The sequence below is a fragment of the Cydia amplana genome, chromosome 6 (genome assembly GCF_948474715.1).
Source record: "Cydia amplana chromosome 6, ilCydAmpl1.1, whole genome shotgun sequence".
Classification (NCBI taxonomy): Eukaryota; Metazoa; Arthropoda; class Insecta; order Lepidoptera; family Tortricidae; genus Cydia; species Cydia amplana.
In genome coordinates, this window is record NC_086074.1 from 16,025,002 (window position 1) to 16,043,707 (window position 18,706).

At 35.9% G+C, this 18,706-nt stretch overlaps 1 protein-coding gene across 1 annotated transcript; it reads right to left on the reverse strand.

Annotated features, from left to right (window-relative positions):
• Positions 1–71: 71 nt before the first annotated feature.
• Positions 72–6,549, reverse strand: LOC134648957 (15-hydroxyprostaglandin dehydrogenase [NAD(+)]-like). The gene is made up of 5 exons (XM_063503626.1): positions 6,414–6,549; positions 3,155–3,394; positions 2,151–2,324; positions 1,344–1,504; positions 72–240 (listed from the first exon to the last, which is right to left on the reverse strand). The coding sequence occupies exons 1-5, from the start codon at positions 6,510–6,512 to the stop codon at positions 96–98; spliced, it is 819 nt and encodes a 272-aa protein (XP_063359696.1). The 5' UTR covers positions 6,513–6,549; the 3' UTR covers positions 72–95.
• Between the last annotated feature and the right edge of the window lie 12,157 nt (positions 6,550–18,706).

Below are 18,706 nucleotides of genomic sequence, written 5' to 3' on the forward strand. Positions count from 1 at the left end.
TTACTCGGGCAAGAGAAACAGTATGAGGAATCTCTGCAAGTGTTTTTCTTCCCTCGTCTTAACCTTATTTATTTATATTCGCCAAGTTCAAAAGGCTAATTGAATTCGCCAAGGACCTGGTATGCGCGGGTGACGTTGTCGGTGATGTCCCGTACGGGCATGTCGCGTGTGGCCAGCCACGTGCTGCCGCTGGCACCTTGCTTGTACGCCGACACCACGCCCGCCGCCGCAGACTCTATCCTGAAAACATGTGTTGACTTAACTTGGTGGTGGTCCTGGTGCCCTGGCGCTGGTGGCCTAGCGGTAAGACTGGTAAGAGCGCGCGACTTGCAATCCGGAGGTCGCGGGTTCAAAGTGTTCAAACCCCGCCTGGTACTAATGAGTTTTTCGGAACTTATGTGCGAAATATCATTTGATATTTACCAGTCGCTTTTCGGTGAAGGAAAACGTCGTGAGGAAACCGGACTGGGTTGGAAGGTCAGATGGCAGTCGCTTTCGTAAAAACTAGTGCCTACGCCAATTCTTGGGATTAGTCGCCAAGCGGACCCCAGGCGGGAGCTTGTTGGTCACGGCTCATGGGAATGAGCCGTGACAAATTGCCGGGACAACGCGAGGAAAATGATGGTCCCGGTAAGATTACCAAATTAATAATTTCATAATAATTCTGCGTAATGACACTCGACAATGAATTGATGTGATGGCTACCTCTATAGTAGTTTGTGTTACAAGGGATCAAAATTATCATTTTCCGTCAAGGGCGTACATTGAATCCTGAATGAAGCGATGAATTCTACAATAGAATCCCGAACGTAGTGAGGGATTCTAAAGTAGAATCCTGAGCGTAATGAGGGATTCAAGTGTTGACGCCCAAGACGAAATAATTTTGCATAACTACTGTATTTAGCTATATATGTATAGGGGTATAAATTTTAATGTAGAGCCAGCCTCGAAAACGTGCAAAAAATACAGCAGAATTATGTTTCAATTCCAATGAATTATAAGTATGGCAATATTTTCTATGAAACACAACGAACCCAATATTGACCCCAACGTAGATAGACGTGTTCAGCATGACCTACCTTCATGTTCACTACCTATGACTAGCCATATCATATTCGGCCCCTATAATACTACACCTTATAAAACAAAGTCCCTCGCCGCATCAGTCTGTTTGTGTGTTTGTATGTTCGCGATAAACTCAAAAACTACTGAACGAATTTTAATGCGGTTTTCACTTATCGATAGAGTCATTCTTGAGGAAGGTTTAAGTGTAGAATTTATTGTTAGCCCGTGCGAAGCCGGGGCGGGTCGCTAGTTGTATTATATTATATTCGACTACTTACTTCTGAATATAAAGTTTCGCTTCAAACACGCCAGACACGAACTCTGGCGTAACGTTTTTGTCGAGGGATCCCACTTTGGTCGGTTTAACCAGCTCAGTGGCCGTGGCTCCAAAACATACCGTCACCACTCGCACGCCTGTTTTGGCGAAGTATTCCTCTTTCTAAAAGTTATCAAGTTATAAGAAAAAGTAAGATCTGTAGTTATAATCACAGTAAGGGGAATATTCTAACAGGTCGAGTCTCATTCAAGTTTATAAGTTTCTGTTCCACCTTCTGTCTGCGGTGTCTGGCCAGGTGTACAAGTGTGACACAGAATAATACATTTTTATTGACAGCCTTTTACATTTTATTGTTTAACTCAGTAGAACATCAGTCAGTTAGATACGAAATCATTTTTTTAATCAGTTATCATTTGTAGAATCATATGTTTAATAGTAGGTGCAACTATACTTCGTTTTTTTTAGCATTAGAAATAAGGTAAACAATCTTGATGTGTCTTTTAATTGAAAAACACATTTTAAAAATAAGTTACGGCAAATATGTAACAATTATGAATCTAATACGATCATTTATATTCTTCTGCTTTCATAAGTAATAGTTTTTGATTTTTAAAAAGCGTTTTTCATTTAAAAGACATGTCAAGATCGCTTACCTTCCTGCAAGTTCTTTCTAATGCTAAAAAAACGAACTATAAAATAACGTTTAAAATAATTTACTAATTCAAGTATCAAAATATAACAAATACACAAAATGATTCTATGTAACTTTAATTGTTACTAAACCTACTTATACAAAAAATATACTCACCCCGATGCAGTTACTGAACTGTAAAACAGCAGACTTGGTCGCAAAATATATGGGTAGCAAGTGAGACTGCGCTAGCCCAGCTATAGAGGAGATATTTATGACTGTTCCGCCTTTCCCACCTCCGTCTACTCTCATCAACTCCAATGCCTTCAATGTGCTTGTTACAAGAGCAGTCTGAGAATAATAATTTATTTTCAAACACTTTTTTAATAGCGGCACATTGTTTACTGGGTAATATTCAAAGCTGCCTGCCCCCAACGCATTCTATTTGGGATGGTATCGGGCCTTTGAGTGTCACGTCGACCAAGTATTGATCTAGTTTCGAACAACTGACAGGCCGATATCGTCCGGCGGACTGGTAATCAGTGGGTCCCTTTATATATGGACCGTTTTTCATAGTCAAGAATGTACTAAGAGCTTTCGTTTTTATTATCCTTCACCGACTACAAGAAATTGGAAGTGCCTTACAAAATTATTTACACTGATGATAAAATTACACATGCCCCGAAATGTACAACTTTAAAAAGAACGAAATAGTTATTTACGATACAAGTGCGGAAAAGAGGAAATTCGAAACGAGTGGCGATAAATTACAACACGACCAAAGGGAGTGTTTTAAATCGGCACGAGTTGCGAATTACCTATTCGCACGTGTATCGTACAACGTTTTACAGTACATATGGCGCTTTAAACTTTGGACATACTTACACACGAAAAGTGCTATTTTACGCACTAGTGCGGGAAAATAGGGCCATATGTACTGTAATAGTTATTTTCGATACAAGTGCGAAAAAGAGGAAATTCGAAACGAGTGGCGATAAATTAAAACACGACCGAAGGGAGTGTTTTAAATCGACACGAGTTGCGAATTACCTATTCGCACGTGTATCGAACAACGTTTTACAGTACATATGGCACTTTAAAGTTTCGACATACGCACGAAAAGTGCTATTTTACGCACTAGTGCGGAAAAGTAGCCTCATATGTACTGTAAAAATTCTTACCACATTGATTTCGATCTCCTTCCTGTAGGCATTAGAGGCGTCATTCATAATTCCCGCATTGTTGATGACCACATCGATATTCCCTTGTTCCTTCACCAGTGTGTCGAACGCTGCGAACAGCTGACCGTCATTGGTCACGTCGCAGCGGTGGAACTTGGTTTTGCCGGCCCCGTGCTTTAAGTTTAGTTCATCTTGGAGAGCCACGCCAGACTTCTCGTCTACGTCGAGAATGGCAATATGCTGTAGAATAGAACAAAGAAAAAATGTGTGTAATTAACTGTACGAAACTTTGAGTTATAAAGTAATCAGTGCCAGCTCCTTTCTCGTAAACTTTTGATGCGAATCGTCAAGATTATTAAAGACTGGCTTTACTACGGGAGTGCGACACACGCTTGTGCGAAGTATTGTTAGTGCGACGTATGATTAGGCGATGTACGATTGTACGACATGTCATTTGTGGGAACTATTGTTCGTGCGAAACATTATTAGGTACGCGCCTGAATGTACGCGTACCACATAGAAAGCCTGACCGACCTTTCCTTGTGGACCAAGGAAGCAAGGAACCCTAAAAACATTTCAACGCGCTAAAAACAGAAGAACCTGTCTGTTCTGTATTAGTCTTTACAATAACTACGCGAAACATGGTGTCTTATAACTTATAATGCGAGCAAAATAAACTTTCTAACTATACGATGTGCCGTTTGAGCGAATCATCGTGTGTGCGAAATATAAATCAATAGGTAGGTTAGGATCGTTAGGTAGCTTCAGATGCCCGAAGGGCAAAGCGCCCAGAAATAGCGCTTCGCGGGGCTCCGTCTAGTTCAGTTGTAAAGGAAATGTTTTTTGAGAAGAAACAGTGTAAGTACTGAGACCATGTTAAAAATAAATTACCCGTAGACCCACAAATACTGTCGTGCACTAGAAGTATTGTCAAGCCGTAATTATGTCGCACAATTTAACTTCGCAGAATTGCAGTGTCGTTAAAAAAAATATGTGGCACAATCGTGCATCGCACACTTGGGGTCGCACTTATGTAATAATCCCTTAAAGACTAGCAGTTTCATGGGTCGGGTGGATTTCAAAATAATTTGCCATGTAAACTATACTATTGGCAGCTATTTTTGTGAGAAAGGCAACACTGTTGCCTTGGAGTTCTGTTGAATTATTGAAACGACAGTCATTTATGTAAATTACACTGTCTGGTAAACAATTTATCTTAGTTGTCATGTAGTTAAATTTATTTATAAGAAACCTAACCTAGAGTGCCGACGGCAGCGGGGCAGGGCCCAATTATTATTATTATTATAGATACCTTAACCCTAAAATAAATTGTAGATATCTGTGATAAGCTTATCGCGTCTAGCCTACGGATTATCCTTAGAAACAACATATAAACTGATAATAGTTATTTGTTTTACAAGGGGGCAAAGTTGTTGTTTAACCCTCGTGCCCTTGATACCCAAAGATAAGCGACAGATTCCAAAATTGAAATCTTGAGCGTTGCGAAAAATGGAATCTTGAGTGTTGCGAGGGTTTCAAAGCACGAGGGTTAAACAAAATTTGACCCCGAGTGAAACACAAAATTTTTCACCACACCAACCCGAAGAAAATATTAACTGTAAGATATCAAATAAAGTCAAACCAAATCAAATCCAAATGAATATTATTAAATATTTATTATCGTCGTTTAAAAGTCAATTCTACCAGCAAACATAAGAAAACAACTCCAAATTTGCATTTGATTACTTTGCCTCACATGTGAATAAAATGCAACTTTGCTATCAGTTTTTGAACAATCAAGGGAGCCGCATGAACTGTTAGTACCTACCTAACTATAGTTCTTCACTGAGTAAAGCCGCGGACGGACAGATAGACGGCTATTGTGGAACTAAAAGGTTTTCTAGACTTTCTAGTTGGCTACGGAACCCCTAAAATGAGTTAATTTACTTAATGTAGGTATTCCATTAAAAAAATCGCATTCCAGAATAATTAATTTATAGCTGTACCTAAATTTGACCTATAAGTACCCTTATCTTATACCTACAATAAGTAACAATTGTAATTATAGAACTATAGAATTATAGAATACTAGCTTTTGCCCGCGGCTTCGCGCGCGCAGGAGAGTTTTTTTAAATTTCACCCCTTTAGGGGATGAATTTTGAAAAATCCTTTCTTAGTGGACTCCTAGACCTTATAAGGAACCTACTTGCCAAATTTGGACTTTCTAGTCCCAGCGGTTTGGGCTGTGAGTTGATTTAAGTCAGTCAGTCAGGTCTTTCACGTTTATTTAGATTTAGATAGATTTAGTTAATAAATTTTTTAGTACATTTGTAAATAAATAAACAATTAAATCAAACTAATATAGAAAAAAAATTATAGAACGGGCGCTCAATATGTTATTAAATGTAATTTTTTTCACCATAACATTCAATTGTAATCCAATTTTACAGACATCTTTATTGGTTCTATTGGTTCAACAGATCGCGTATGATGAATTTAAAATAAGTAGTTTAAAAATAAATTAATTAAGTAATTAATTCATTTTACAGACTATATTTTTGACGATTTTAGAAAGAAGAGGAAATAAGACATCGTCAGGTGACAAGCAAAAGTCACTAATTACTATAAAATATTTAAGCAAAAATCAACTTGTGGTGGTACTTAGTGAGTTTTGCTTGTCACCTGACGATATACAGGAGTATTATAAAACGACTCAATTGTTTAATATATCTGCTAATCGTAAAGGCTAGAATTTTTAAAGCTTCCCTGTGTAAAAATACGCATGGTTAAATTAATATACGGGTAGTTGAATAGTAGTTTATTAGGTACTTACGGTTTGAGAACCTGTGAGGTTGTCAACTTTCTAATTTTATAGATGTACCTATTGAATTTCTGTGCCTTGTACAGTCAGCAGCAGAAGTTGCTAAGCGGGCCAGGTGTTCAAAATTATCTTGACGCGACTTTATTGTTAAGAAAATAAGAGCGTGTCAAGGTAATTTTGAACACCTGGCCCGCTTAACAATTTCTGCTGCTGACTGTATTTTCAATATGTGATATTTGTATTGATGTGTTGTCTGAATAAATGATTTCTATTATATTCTAAACCGGTTTTTAGGATTACGCATAGTGAGTTTAATAGGCGTTAGCGAGCAAGTTTTATAATCAACAACAAAAACAAACATCCAATTAGACGTAGGAAAAAGACCATTAGATAACAATTTGAAAACATAACCACCTACTCGTAAACACCTCGACTTACCTTAGCATCTTCCTCTAAAATTTGCCTCACAACGGCCGCACCAATGCCGTTTGCGGCCCCCGTGATCAAAACAACTTTATCCTTCCACTCGTACGACATCCTGCGTCTAAACACAACACAAAACTAGCATGGAATCGCTTTAAATAGATACTACATATCATTAACTGTCTTGAACAATAATCTTGTCATTGCATTCATCAGGTCATAGCAGATAAGATGTTTGTTTACATTTGTTACCAAAGTACTTTTTAATAGTCACCAGTTTTATCGTGGGCTTGATCGGGTCATGCCTACATATAAATGAAATACCTATTTACAATCATCAATACAGTATACAAAGATCTGTTGAGCAAAGTACCTATTTACACTATTTTCCTCTATTAGAAAAACCGATGAGATCATTTAATTATTTTTTATACAAACAAGGAAGGTTTGCGATTAATATAAAATTCTAAACAAAAATAGATTCAGTTTAAGATTACTGAGTTGTTTCAAACCAGGTACAGTGCATACCATATTTTGAAGGAAAAACTTGTATATTCGGACCAAGCTAAGTCTGCATGGCATTCTCAATGACAATGTGGCCATGTCATCATTAATGTCTAATTCTATGAAAATATGACGATTATAATGACAACTCCTCACTTTGTTCTGTTCAAGTTGGTGCAAGCTTAGACGTACTTACCTACAGAAGTACTAAATGACATTATCAGTCGAGTCTCTGTAAGTCTATATATGTATATGTTTGTCTAAAACTTTATTGTGTTTCTGAAATAGATAACATATACACTAAAGAAAAAGTGACCAAGTCCAAGTACATATATAGTAGTGTGACTACTTAAAAAACACAAATCCAAAAATAAATTCATACAATAATTTGATTTGCTCCCTAGTTTATTGTGTTCATTTTGGGTTACTTCTAAATATAACTGCCTCAGTAAGAAGCAAGAATGTTTCGCAACGACTGAAGCCCGATTCAAATATAAATATATGTTACGGTTTTGAACTAGTTTCGATACGACCTAACGATCGTCTTGGGGTCATTTACAAATTTATTGTACCTTAGTCTAATTTTTTCTTAACATTCTCAGTTTCGTAACGAAGCGCTGGTGGCCTAGCGGTAATAGCGTGCGACTTGCAATCCGGAGGTCGCGGGATCGAACCCCGGCTCGTACCAATGAGTTTTTCGGAACTTAAATACGAAATATCATTTGATATTTACCAGTCGCTAATCGGTGAAGGAAAACATCGTGAGGAAACCGGACTAATCCCAATACGGGCCTAGTTTACCCTCTGGGTTGGAAGGTCAGATGGCAGTCGCTTTCGTAAAAACTAGTGCCCACGTCAATTACTAGGATTAGTTGCCAAGCGAACCCCAGGCTCCCATGAGCCGTGGCAAAATGCCGGGACAACGCGAGGAAGATGATTCTCAGTTTCGTAACGAAAATTAACCATACAAAAATGCAAATTTGTATAGCTAACATTCGTAACGAAACTGAGAAAATTAAGAAAAGATGAGATTAAGTTTTCTTAATTTTCTCAGTTTCGTTCAAAATTAGACAAAGGTACAATAAATTTTCAAATGGCCCTTTGGTGATTAGCGCGCATCTTACGCACGACTTTCACATAATTTCGCATGCACCAATCGGAGTGAGCGATTTTCAAAGTTGTTTTAAAATGACATCAAAGCCGTAACAAGGTGTTAAATCTGAATTGGGCTCCTGGTCGACCCATCTTGATCAGATCATTCATCTACCGCACTGCGGTTACTGATACACTTGATACCTGACTACTGATTTATTACAATAATTTTTCGATTGAATTTTATTCCTTTTAATGCTTACCTATATAAATTCATATTTTATTACTACCCCTAAATGGCAACTCTCTATTGTGTCGACGCCCATTAGTTATAGTTTTCCTGCGGAACTCCTGTACTTAAGAACTTGCCTATAAGTAAATTATTACTGTTGCAACAGAGATAAATCATTATTTCGGTCAAGGTATTAAATATCGATGAGAACAAAGTGCCAAACACTACCTTAATGTATGGGCAAGAAGGTCGTCGTGTCGCGGTACTTACACATATTTTTGGCACTTTGTCCGTGTCAATATTTAATGCCTTGACTGTACTTACTGGTCAGATTGGGATGCACAAACAAATTATCACTTTAGATAATTTCTCGTAATATTAATCAACTAACACAGTTACAGATAAGATAACATTTGAATGCTTTTAAAATGTTATTATGAGCAGTTTAAGCCAACTGAATTCTTAGAAACAGTACAATAACAATAATATTATGTTCCTTGTTAAATATCATATTGAAACATTAACGAGACTAGGTTTTAGTTACTGTGTCCACAGATACCTACTACTACAGCTTGTATGACATAAAAAAACAACGGGTTGCACTCAGGGAGTGCCGGCAGAAGTGAAAACTCAATGACTAGTGCAAAATGCACTATGTATAATTGAGGTTAACGCCATTTAGCGTTAGCGTTAATTACTTGAAACCCCTAAGCACATCACTGTTAGTACTCGAGTTATATTAATACCAGTTAGAGCGAAACTCACAAGATGGCATTTAAATCAATAAAGAAAAACTCATTTTTTCCCCACCTCAAAAAGTGCACAGCGCCGCTAAAGAAGTTTTCACTTCAATAATTATTATTTCTACGTGAATCGCCTTTTTAACCGACGAAAAAAACGGAGGAGGTTCTCAAGTCGACGCGTATATATATATATATATTTTTTTTTTTTATGTATGACCACGCATAACTTTTTACAGAGTAGTTCGATTTTGATAATTATTTCTTTATTGGAAAGGGTATACCTCGAAGTTGGTCCTATATAAATTTGGAAAAAAAAATCCAACCTTAAGGGTAAGAAAATAGTAAACTAAAAATGGAAAAATAAAAACTTTTTACAAAAAAATAAACCGACTTCAAAAAGGATGAAATAAAATATTATTGAAGTCTATGCGTTACCAACTGATATGTTTGAAGTCGGTGCCAAGCCAAGTAGTAACAATACCAGTCAAAAATAATCAGTTTTATGGCTATAAATCCCATTTTTGACTGGTATTGTTACTACTTGGCTTGGCACCGACTTCAAACATATCAGTTGGTAACGTCAAACATAGACTTCAATAATATTTTATTTCATCCTTTTTGAAATCGGTTTTATTTTTTTTGTAAAAAGTTTTTATCTAACGAATAAACGAAATTATATAAAATTAAATCAAATGACGAAGTAATCGTTAAATTTAGTACTAAAGGTACCTATTCACGCTTTAATTTTTAACAAAAGAACTATGATACCATCGGATTCTACATTGTCTGTATTTACATACAATAACCCAGCCACTAACCTTTCCATTTCAATAACAGTTCATACAATAAGCTACTCATAAATTCAAACAGATTCCTTCAATATCCCGTCCGCTGCTGAGTCCTCACCGCGGGCATAATATAATATCTGATATCGTGACAAACTTATCCTTGCAGTGGTCAAAAGTGAAACTAAAGTGACCACATAGTAATTGTATACGTGACCTTGACCGACAGCGACACTCGGGTAGACTGAAGTAAGTTTGTATTTGAAGACCTCCCTCAGATCAGTTGCCCGAAACTACTAAATCATTCTGAAACCAATTTTTCTATTAATATTGTATAATTTCGAGGATATTTAGAAAGTGTTAGACATGTGGGTTGGAATGTTGTAAAGCCTTTTTTTCTATACTTATGTAGCGTAAACTGATTACGGATTATTTTAATACAAAACTCTTCGTTTTTGGTAAATATTTACGTTACGTAACGTATAATCTAAAATATAAGCGTTACCGGAATAACATAATCATTGTATAAAATCATAGCCATTATATTCAATGTCACGGAACATCTATTTTGACTAAAGTGTGTGTGTTGTCGTCCTATGGTACCCCATTGATACCGACAGAGGGCTTCGTGAGACGTCGCCATCCGCTCCTATCCCGCGTGACAGTTCAGTAAAAGCGAAATAACTAAATTAATACAGACTTTCTGAAGAAAGTGAAAAATGGCAAATTTTTATGCGTTTTATTACGATACATGCATTGGTATTCGATTGAATCGCAAGGTAGCCGGTAAAATGTGTATATCACCAATCAGCCACCACCAATCATAAGCATCACCCTTGCATTTAGACGACAATTTTTTTATGCAATGAAGACAAACCTAAGTTTCATTTATGTTTTCATCAAAATCGGCTCGGATTCAACCTCCTAATAAATGATGTTAGGTCACGCCGTAGCCAATATTTTTTTAAAGCCAGGAACAGTTTAACGTAAACCTAATTTTAAAACCATCATACTTTGAGTCGGTACAAGACCGGTTATTTAATAAACTTTATTAAAAGTATTAATTGGAATTCTTTGAAATTATTTCAGGAAAAAGTTGTTTTCAAAATACTTTGTGTAGCAGATAATAATTACTTAAAAATTGGAGAAAACAACACGAAGGAATTCAAAAATAAGAGTTTAAAATATTCTTAATTTTATTATACTTAATATCTAATGGCCTACCTATTTAGATTTAAAAGTATAAAACCAATTTTATTTTATAGTCTTCGTTTCTCACGTTCCCGCTTATTTAGAAACCTATATGTATACCTGAATTCTACAGTAAATATTGATACGAGTCTAAATCCTTTGTTGAAAATACATTTTATATTGCAACATATAGTTCACATTATTGTTTACAAAAATTAGCTATTCGCTGGATATTTATTCCCAAATGATTAATCATTTCATGACATGTTATAATAAGGTTCTTTTAATATACTTAAGTTCGTATAAAATTCACAGAATTTCACATTCACAGAAAGTAGTAATAAAAAGGTATTAAGTGTATAGATATTTTTGACCCTTTATCCTAATCCATGTTTGAGACCTTGACAGTACCTACCTATGTATGAATGAATAATGGTTAATGGTTAATGGTTTTAGAGATGTTTAGCTATGTTGAAATATATTTGGTATTAAGATTTTAGTTTAGGTTTGTTCGAAAATGCCTGCCGGTCTGCAGGGCTCTTAACAGCCTCTTGCGACAGTACGTACTTAATGATAAGATTTGTGGAGAAAAAATACAGTTACATTTCCAATAATTTACATTTTTCTCCATTTGTATTACAAAGCAGCACTCAGTTGGACGTCCGTGGTGGTTTCCGCCAAATTTATTAAGGATACCTTTTTGTTAAAATTATATTGAAATGATAAACCACATTGTAAGCCGTAAGTGATATATATTTCACTATGTTACGTTACTTATTTTTATAACATTTCCACTTTCAATATTCCAAAACAATGTGTAGGACGATTGAAAAAGACTAGAAAAGATTCATTCGCCACATTATTCATCATCTTCCTCGCGTTGTCCCGGCATTTTGCCACGGCTCATGGGAGCCTGGGGTCCGCTTGGCAACTAATCCCAGTAATTGGCGTGGGCACTAGTTTTTACGAAATCGACTGCCATCTGACCTTCCAACCCAGAGGGTAAACTAGGCCCGTATTGGGATTAGTCCGGTTTCCTCACGATGTTTTCCTTCACCGAAAAGCGACTGGTAAATATCAAATGATATTTCGTACATAAGTTCCGAAAAACTCATTGGTCATTCGCCACATTATTATTGCGCGTAATTTGGAAGCTTGGAAGTCAACCTGCCATTCCACATTTTGTGTCAAGGACGTCATATTCTTACACTTAAATACTTAGAAGTATTTTTTAAGATATATCATAGTCAGACAAATAATGGTGTGCTATTCGCAACGGCTAACAATAGTTTTATATGAATATTATATTTGAATTTGTTTAACGATACCTTTGTATGTGGAGTTTTAAACGCGCGAAAAGTTATATTACACTTTTTACACCAAAGGATTGCAGGAATATGCTAATGCTTTAATAAAATCCCTCTCAGATTTTACAACAACTGGAAATGATTACAATGCAGAGCGTTCGTCGGTATTGGAGCAGAAACGGTGTGAGATAAAACTGCACGCGTTTGCGAATATAAGGCACAATTCTAAAAAGAAAATAGAGACTTAGGTACTTGGGCACATTGATATTAGAAGTGCTGAATCTCACTAATTGTAAGCTAATCATACGGTTTAACTCACGTATTACGTTTCACGTATTTGTGCTAAATATCTGTAGGTATATTTTTAAAACCCGAAAAATATATTATTTTCTTTGGAACTTTATTTATATTTATAATAAAATTTATTTATTTATAAAATGTGTACATAATATTTATATATATTATTATATATATATATATATATATGTCGGAGCGAGACACCAGAAAGACGTATTGCAGTGTTACAGTTCATAGCTTTAAACGCCTGTATAAAAGCGATTAGCAATGTTTGGCTACATATTATTTGCTTGTAACGGAATCATAAAGTTGCGTAGAGAGTAACGCCACCATCTATTGGCGTATTGATGAACTAAGATGACAGGTAGAAGGCTTTGGAACGTCAAGAGGGGTATCTTGAGTGAACGTAGGCACGAGCAGGCATTTTTGTCGTTATGTTGGTAGACTGGTCAGGCAGGTTTACCAACTTGAATTGGAGGCGGGAGCGGTTGGCTCCGCCGCTGGAACTGGCTTCCTTCTTCTTGATCGGACCGCGCTAGAGATCGGACGTTAGCCAAGCTCGTGCCTAATTCGCTACGTTCCTGAAGGCTTACACCTGAAGGATTATTCTGAAAGCTTATAGATTCTCACGTTCTTTAACCGTTTAGCTAAGTGTTTTATTCCAAGTGTTATTTTGATTTCTTATGTGCCATTAGAAGCTTACTTTTGTAAAATAAAGATTTGAACGGTTTCATGTGATCTTTTTATTTTGATTCAAATAATTTTGGAATAGTGATTGGTCGTTTTGATTATTTAGTACTGAAATATAGTAGGCACTAGTATGGTTAATGAATCTGAATGTTTATTTCATGCGTTGGTAGCATACCTACTATTTTGGCTGTGAAGTAATACATCTAGGTACTACCCCCACGCGCCCACCGCCATCGGGACCATCCTTCCCCGACATATATTATTATTATTATATTGTATACAAACAATACAAATGCAAATTTTATTATACCTACTAGTATTCAGTAATTTTGTATTAAGATCAATGTGGATAAGACTTAGACAATTCCTCTATGACGAGCAAGAACTCTCGTATTTGTATGCTTACGTCACTCAAACATAGCTTTGCTTTTTCTACTCTTTTTCCTCTTCTGCAGGTATAAGTAGCCATTTTATTTAAAGTTGTCCCCTACACTTTTTCTTTTTTCAAAATTGGGATTTTTTTATGTTATTTCTACTCAGAATCATGAGCTCATTTGATCCTAATAGGAGAAAAAAAGCGTTCCAAGATTTCCATACATTTTTCGATCTTTCCATTCCCAAACCGCCATACAAAGTCTATGAAAAAATGATAACGGAATGGGAAAAAACCTTGGGACACTTTTATTCTCCTATTAGGATTTAGGATAGAAAGAGCTCGTGATTCTGAGTAGAAATAATATATAAATTCACAAATAAAAAAAAAGTGTAGGGAACAACTTTAAATATAATGGCCCACAAATGGAAAAATTTGAAACTATCTTATAGATAGTTTCCCCACATTGACATTTATTTGTTTAAGATTACCACCAAATGTACAACGCGGCAAACTTGTTTCCATATCCTTACTTTACCCGGGAACTTTGCCTATTTCCCGCGGCCGGTGTTGCAGGACTAGGGATTGCAGAACCGGTACTGTTTAAAAGAACCGGGATTTTCGGTACCGGGCAAAAATGGAACCGGGATTTCCCGGTATTTTCGGTACTTTCGGGACTGCCTTCAAAAATCAGTTTTCACGTCAATTTTCAGTAAAAAAAAAGCGTAAAACGACCACGAATCTTTCTTAAAACAATAAAAAAGTAGCACAGTGAAGGTACACACTTCTTTTGTACCATAATATGTGTCTTTAAGTCACACAATCATTAATATAATTTGTTTGTTTTCCTAAACTGCATGATATTTTTACTATCTTTGTTGATTAGCAAAAACTGAATTGTGGCTCAGTAATATCATCATTTTTTTTAAATATGTAAGACGTTTTGTGAAAAAGGATAAAAAAAATTGATAATTTTCGCATGCGTTCAAAATGGGCTGTGGACCTTCGAACATATAATAACAGAACTATCAATACGATAAATCAAGAAATTATTCAGCCAGAATTATTAATTCATTTAAAATATCGTTATCATATGTGAGTTTCTTATACCGTGTTTGAATTTGAATTAAAAGTAGTATTTTATTAATTACAAAATTGTCTCTATTTTTGCTTCTAGTTAGTATACAAATATGATATAACTAATTGTTCGTCTAAAATTATTTATCGTACAAACATTTATGCCCTTAAAATATCAAATTACGCAATTTTTTATTGTCGGCATTGTCAAACCCATTGACTTTTTTTTTATTTATTTTAATGTAGTGGTCAGCCGTAAAAGTATTTCCATCAGCCATTGATAAAATATATTTATTTTCTTTATAAAACATGATATTTCATGCTAAGTAACAGAAAGCAGTCAAATATTGTACCGGAAATTTTAGTCCCGAAAATCCCGGGAGTACCGGGATTTTAATTTTGAAATCCCGGTTCTTTGCTTGGCTCTAAATCCCGGGAATTCCCGGTACTTTCGGTACCGGTATTTCCCGGGAGCAAACCCTATGCAGGACAGCGGGCGAATGCAAAATGCGGCAACATTATTTGTCAACGTTGTGTGGTTGACCGACGCGGGTCTCGCGTTGGGAGAATAGGGAAAATCCTCAAGTGAAGCTTGCTGTGTACTTATAATTAAAATTCGTTTGTTTTTGTTTATGTTTCTTTTAATTAAGTAAATGTGTTTTAATGAAATTGTTGTTGGCAATTTCAATTTGCAAGGTGATAAAAAAAACAACCTAAATATATGAAATAAGCTACCGTCGTTTCCATCCATAACATTATTAAACAAGTCGAATCAATTTGTGAGATTTGACATATTTTTACCCGACTACGGCATTGCCTGAAAAGAGGGTTAAAATAATCCTAGCAACTTATGTAGGTAGGTATGCATATTATTGTGAATGGTCCACCGTAACTATTTGAACTTCTGATCCGATGCGAGCTTGGTAAAAGATATATCAATCCTTTTATTTGACAATTAGTTTTTTTTTTAGTTCGCCTTTGTACTGTCTATCCTGTGCCATTTATTTGTGTTCTATATTTTGTACAATAAAGAGTTTAAACATACATACATACAATGTAATATTCATGCTTTCAGGTAACCTTTAACCCTTTGAACGCCAAAGACGGCTACAGCCCACTATCTGCCCTACTGCATTCCGACAAGGTTCACGGCAGCGCGGTACATGATAGACGTAAATTGCAAAGGCTTGCTTGCACCCATGATTTTAGTGTGTTAGTGACATTTTTGATAAACTACGTTGTATTGCGTTAAAAGTCCTAAGACATATATATGCAACGTAAGCCGACGATAATAAAAGAGGTCGAAGTTAGCAAAGGTAAAAAGATAGATGGAGGACACACCACAATAGTCCATGATTGCAAGGCCAGTGCGCCTCCATTTTATTTAACAGCACAAAATAACTAACAGTATTTCATAAAAAATTGCCTCTCCACGCATGGAATTCAATAGAACAACAAGAGGGCAAAGATTGATATTTCTTCGAGTGCTTATTTTGAATCCCGTACAAAACGCGGCAAATCTAAATAAAAAACCAGCCAAGTGCGAGTCGGACTCGCGCACGGAGGGTTCCGCACCATCAACAAAAAATAGAGCAAAAAAATCGTGTTTGTTGTATGGGAGCCCCCCTTAAATATTTATTTTATTTTATTTTTAGTATTTGTTGTTATAGCGGCAACAGAGATACATCATTTGTGAAAATTTCAACTGTCTAGCTATCGCGGTTCATGAGATACAGCCTGGTGACAGACGGACGGACGGACAGCGAAGTCTTAGTAATAAGGTCCCGTTTTTTACCCTTTGGGTACGGAACCCTAAAAAATGTAGGCGCGAAGGGTTATCGTCTCATTGAAAATTAGATTTTCGCGCTTTTTTCTACTGACAAAGTTGTTTGACCGTGTTGTTTGATATAGCGATATTAACTAACCAATAGGTTTATTATACTGTAGTAACGAACCAGTAGGTTATACTCGCGGTCTTTTGTCCCCTGTATTATTTAATAAAAACAATAAAACGATTTTATAACCTATTCCTTTTCCTTTTTTCCTTTCCTTTTTTATTCAAATTGAATAATTTGTTGAGGAAAAGTTCGCCGTCAGGAAAGTTTGGAATTAAAGAGTTAAGTAACTTTATTTTTCTCACTTCACTAAAAACTTATGTAGTTAGTAAACTACATAAGTTTTTAGTGAAGTGAAGTGAAGTGAAACTTATGTAGTTAGTAAACTACATAAGTTTTTAGTGAAGTGAGAAAAATAAAGTTACTTAACTCTTTAATTCCAAACTTTCCTGACGGCGAACTTTTCCTCAACAAATTATTCAATTTGAATAAAAATTATATTACGGTATAAAACAATCTAAAAATCCTCTCTAGATCCGAGCGAGTTGGCAGTCCCCGCATAGTTTTCAAGAATTGTTATGAAAACAATAAAAAGTACACAAAATAAAGGGAATGTCTAAAGTTGTTGCGACAGAACTCTATGTAATAGAAGGTAGGTAATAAACAGGTACCTACATATTTCTTTACAGTGCTAATTTGATAAACATTACTCACAAGCTTCACTGGATAAACTGACCGGTTTCCCTTGCAAGAAAGTTTGAAAAAAAAATGTGTGACTTTGAATAACTTCTGGCCTAGACAAAAGATTTTCTGTGACTTGAGACAACTTAAAACACCCTAATGAACATGCAATACGAGTTTCCAAATTTTCCAATTATTTCTCTTTTCTCTTATTATCTCTCATTCCGAGGTAGGGTTAAGTACTTACGAGTACCTACCTACAAAAGGTAATTTAATGTTGCATCAATGCTATATTCAAGTTTGACTGTACTACGCAAATAACTAAAACTTTCACGAATTCAGTGGTTTACAAATACTCGTACACCCCCGTAAGTCTACTTAGTGATACACTCTCAAAACTATTCGTAAATAGATTTTCTGGCTTAGCAATTGTACCGAAACCGCGTACACGTATTTAGAAAGTTTTGTGAATTAGACTTATTCTGATTACTCATGGAGAACGGATTCAAGATTCCTGTGAATCTATTATTAAATTAGTAGTTTATTACATTTCTAAAATTAAACTGGTTTTAGTTACACTGGTTTCTCAAGAACTCTCGTCCCAAGAACATCGTTCCACGACGACCAGCACTGACCAAGCTATAGTTGGAAATTATTTTCGACCATTCAACTTCGTCACGGTTCAACTCGGTCGGACTCTGCCGTGAGGTGCTATTATTTGGATTCAAATCGGTCCAAGTGCTTTGAATTGAAATACATTTACTTCTATTTATTACATTGACCTAATTAAATGTGCTTCTGCTATCAAATTAGTTCATATTATATTATAACTTAGTTATCGAATATACTATAAATATCAGTACTTTACAACACAATACTGATACTAGCTGATTTACCTACTATAAATGTGAAATTTGTATGTTTAGGTTTTGCCTTGTCTGGTTTAGGTAGAGTGTATTTCATCCTGGTTGAATTAATTAAGGGGAAAAATGAGGATATAATTGACGGGAGCGAAATTTCGAGTAGAGTTAGAAGATATTTCTATTAAAGTCGCCCGAGACGCTGAAGAATTCCAGGGTAGGTACGTAATAATTTACGAGCTGCAACTTCAACAGTGCAGTGAAATAACAAATGGGATGTGAACTCCTAACAAATGCAACTGTAAATCAGAGGAAAGTTTCAACCGCGAGAGTTCGCACGGCGGATTGTCGGCGACAGCCAACTTGGAAGATGGGTGACAGGTGAATAGGATTCACTAGTTAAAGACGACTCATATGACACCGTGCCGAGCCAGGGACGTAAAAAGCATGGTAGGTCGCCTATGATTCATGTTACTCAAACAAATAGTGTTATTTGCAAAAATAAGTAGGTACTTAGGTAATTTTATGTTATTCCTGGGTCAAACACAGAACTGTTCCTTTTTTGGACAAGTATGATAAAATCATTACATATGCCCACAAGCTGTTAGGGTAACTAATTGTCCACCGGATAGAAAACTTGT

Coding starts and splice junctions, on each gene's coding strand:
- LOC134648957 (XM_063503626.1), bottom strand. CDS start 6,512: ATGTCGTACGAGTGGAAGGATAAAGTTGTTTTGATCACGGGGGCCGCA. Junction 3,395..6,413: donor TTTTAGAGGAAGATGCTAAG/GTAAGTCGAGGT, acceptor TCTATTCTACAG/CATATTGCCATTCTCGACGT. Junction 2,325..3,154: donor AGGAGATCGAAATCAATGTG/GTAAGAATTTTT, acceptor TATTATTCTCAG/ACTGCTCTTGTAACAAGCAC.